Source organism: Myotis davidii, unplaced genomic scaffold (genome assembly GCF_000327345.1).
Source record: "Myotis davidii unplaced genomic scaffold, ASM32734v1 scaffold350, whole genome shotgun sequence".
Taxonomy (NCBI): Eukaryota; Metazoa; Chordata; class Mammalia; order Chiroptera; family Vespertilionidae; genus Myotis; species Myotis davidii.
In genome coordinates, this window is record NW_006284938.1 from 758,083 (window position 1) to 760,956 (window position 2,874).

Consider the following 2,874-nt stretch of genomic DNA (forward strand, 5'->3'; position numbering starts at 1 on the left):
TGGGCACATCCCCAGTGGGAGGTGTGCAGGAGGCAGCTGATCGATGTTTCTCTCTCATCGATGTTTCTAACTATCCCTCTCCCTTCCTCTCTGTAAAAATCAATAAAATATTTTTTTTTTAAAAAGCCCCATCGGGAGATGGTGCTAATGTAGGAAAAGAAAGGGTTGTGAAACATTCATTTAGAGTATATCTTTGCTAGGCTTATGTCTATTCTAGAGTTGGAAGTCCCCTGATAATTCAAGCTCCTTATTTTATAGATGGAGAAACTGAGGCCCAGGAAGGGGATATGATCTGATCACTGACACTATGATTTTGAAATTTCTCTGGACTTCAGTTTCACCTTTTTGAAAAGGGGGTGGGGTAGGGATAAAAAAATCTTTAAAGATCCTTCCAGCTATGTATTTATGAATGAAATCACATTTTCAAAAATCAGGATGTAAATAAAGATGAATTTACAAATGGGAGAGCTATTTGGAGCCAGATGACCTCAGGAGATTATCTTGTAAGCCAAGAGAAGATAGTTTGCATATACATAGGTTTTCAGAAAATCACTTTGAATTTCCTTGAAAACAATATTCTCCAAAGCATCTCACAGAAATGAAACCACGGAATTCCTGCAATACATAAAAGCTGAAAAGCATGTTTTGTAAAAAGAGTCATTTACAACAAGAGATTATGCAGGACCTGTAACTCATCATTTTATAGCTGTACTTAATGTTTTTCTAGAAACAGCTACTCTGCCATTTTGAGAATTGCTGCCTGTACTGTTTCATAGAAAATATTTTGATAAGGTATACAAGAAAATTAAAATAGCTAAATCTGTATTATATTGGTCCTTTTACACAAAATTCTGCATTAGTGGAATTCTTATATCCAGCTATCAAAAATGAAAATGTTAAATACTGTTATAAAATACTCACTATAAAAAGTCATATATAATATTCATTACACAATATAAAGAAATCAGTATGTCTAAGTCACTTCAATGGTGACCATTATCAAGGTTAAAACCTTTTGGAATAAAATTTTACTAAACTAAAATATTTAGTAATGCTATATTTTTGGCCTTTTGACACCCTATTCCAGATCATTATTTACAATGAAAGTGATGTGGTTATTGTCAACAGTCACACTATAGCTTCACTTTTTCATGAAAATAGCATCAATTTGTTACTCTTCTCTATGGGTGTGAGGTTGATCTGCTCACAAAGACTATATGTGTTAGTTTTCCTTGAGGCTTACAAAAAGCAGTTTTATTGCAAGCAGGTCTATAGGATACTACAATGACCAGTCTAGTAATTTTAGGGAATAGTAACTAATCAAAGCAGTGATTTAGATTCTGGTCTATCAAAAAGATAACAACAACAACATAATACTACCACCCATGATACCTTAGCTACTTTTCTTTCCTCAACCAACCTCAGTGTGATGACAATAGAATCTTAAATCGGTTATGTTATTGTCAATACAAATTCATACATTCTACATCAGGGTTTCTCAATCTTTGCACTGTTAGGCTGGCTAATTCTCCATTGTGGCGGCTTCCCTGTGCATTGTGGAAAGTTCAGTCACACCTGTGGCCTCTGCCTACTAGATACCCTCTGTCCCTAGCAGCAACAACCAAACATGTCTTCAGACATTGCCAAATGTTCCCTGAGGAAGGGATGAAAAATTGCCCTAGTTTGAGAACTCTTCCTTTATATGAAGGAGAGAAGGGAATACCATATTGATAAATCTTCTTCTTGTTTTAGTTCGAGAAATTTGGCAAAGCTGTGAATTATACTGATGCAGCCCTGTCTTTCACCGAATGTGGCAATGCTATGGAGCGTGACCCTCTGGAAGCAAAGTCTCCATATACCATGTACTCTGAGACTGTGGAGCTCCTCAGGTAATTGGCCTTTCTGCAGCCAACTTCCTAAACTCATTTCAGTCATCATTAGAAGCTGCTATTTTTAAAAATATTTCCACATAGCATTGATTTGTCCAAGGCATCTTCTTCTTAGATATCATAATAATTAGTTCTTGCCATTTTATTAATGTCAGAAAATTGATAATTGATGGATACTGCTTTTATAAATTATCCCCTTGAGAAGTTACAATCCTATCTAATAAAAGAGAAACATGGTAATTAGCCATACCTCCGCTACCCTACCCATTGGCTAATCAGGGCGATATGCAAATTAACTGCCAGCCAAGATGGCGGCTGGCAGACAGGCAGTTTGAAGCAAACATGAGGCTTGGTGCTTCAGTGACTGAGGACTCCAACATTCCCCTACTGTCTTGCCAGCCTCTGAGCTTGCAGTTTGAAACATTGTTACAAATATAGAAGCTAAACAAAACCCCATACTTTAAAAGAGGAATTGAATTGGTAAAATTTTTGAAGTTGAATTCAACCTTATATAGTGCCACACGTTCAGGAAAACTAGATCCTGCCACAGCCTAATAGGAATTTACCATCACATGTAATCAACTCATATATGGAAATATTAGAACCCTAAAATAGCTTTAACTAAGCATCCTATATAATAAAAGATAATATGCAAATTGACCGAATAGCAGAATGACCGGTTGCTATGATGTGCACTGACCACCAGGGGGTAGAGGCTCAATGCAGGAGCTGCCCCCTGGAGGCCAGTGTACTCCCACAGGGGGAGTGCCACTCAGCTAGAAGCTGGGCTGATGGCTAGGGAGCATAGCCGCAGTGGCGGAAGCCTCTCCCACCTCCCCAGCAGCGCTAAGGATGTCTGACTGAAAGCTGACAGAGCTTTCAGTTGGACATCCCTGAGGGCTCCTGGACTGCTGAAGGGTGCAGGGCGGGCTGAGGGAACCCCCCCGCCAAACACACACCCCATCCACCCCAAGTGCACAAATGT

General features: G+C 38.7%; 1 protein-coding gene across 1 annotated transcript in view; it reads left to right on the forward strand.

Annotated features, from left to right (window-relative positions):
• AFF2 (AF4/FMR2 family member 2) overlaps positions 1–2,874 on the forward strand; it is a 180,040-nt gene that overhangs the window by 151,760 nt on the left and 25,406 nt on the right. The window contains exon 12 of the mRNA XM_015558416.1: positions 1,753–1,889. Coding sequence (XP_015413902.1) covers positions 1,753–1,889 — 137 coding nt within the window. The remainder of the gene's footprint in view (positions 1–1,752; positions 1,890–2,874) is intronic.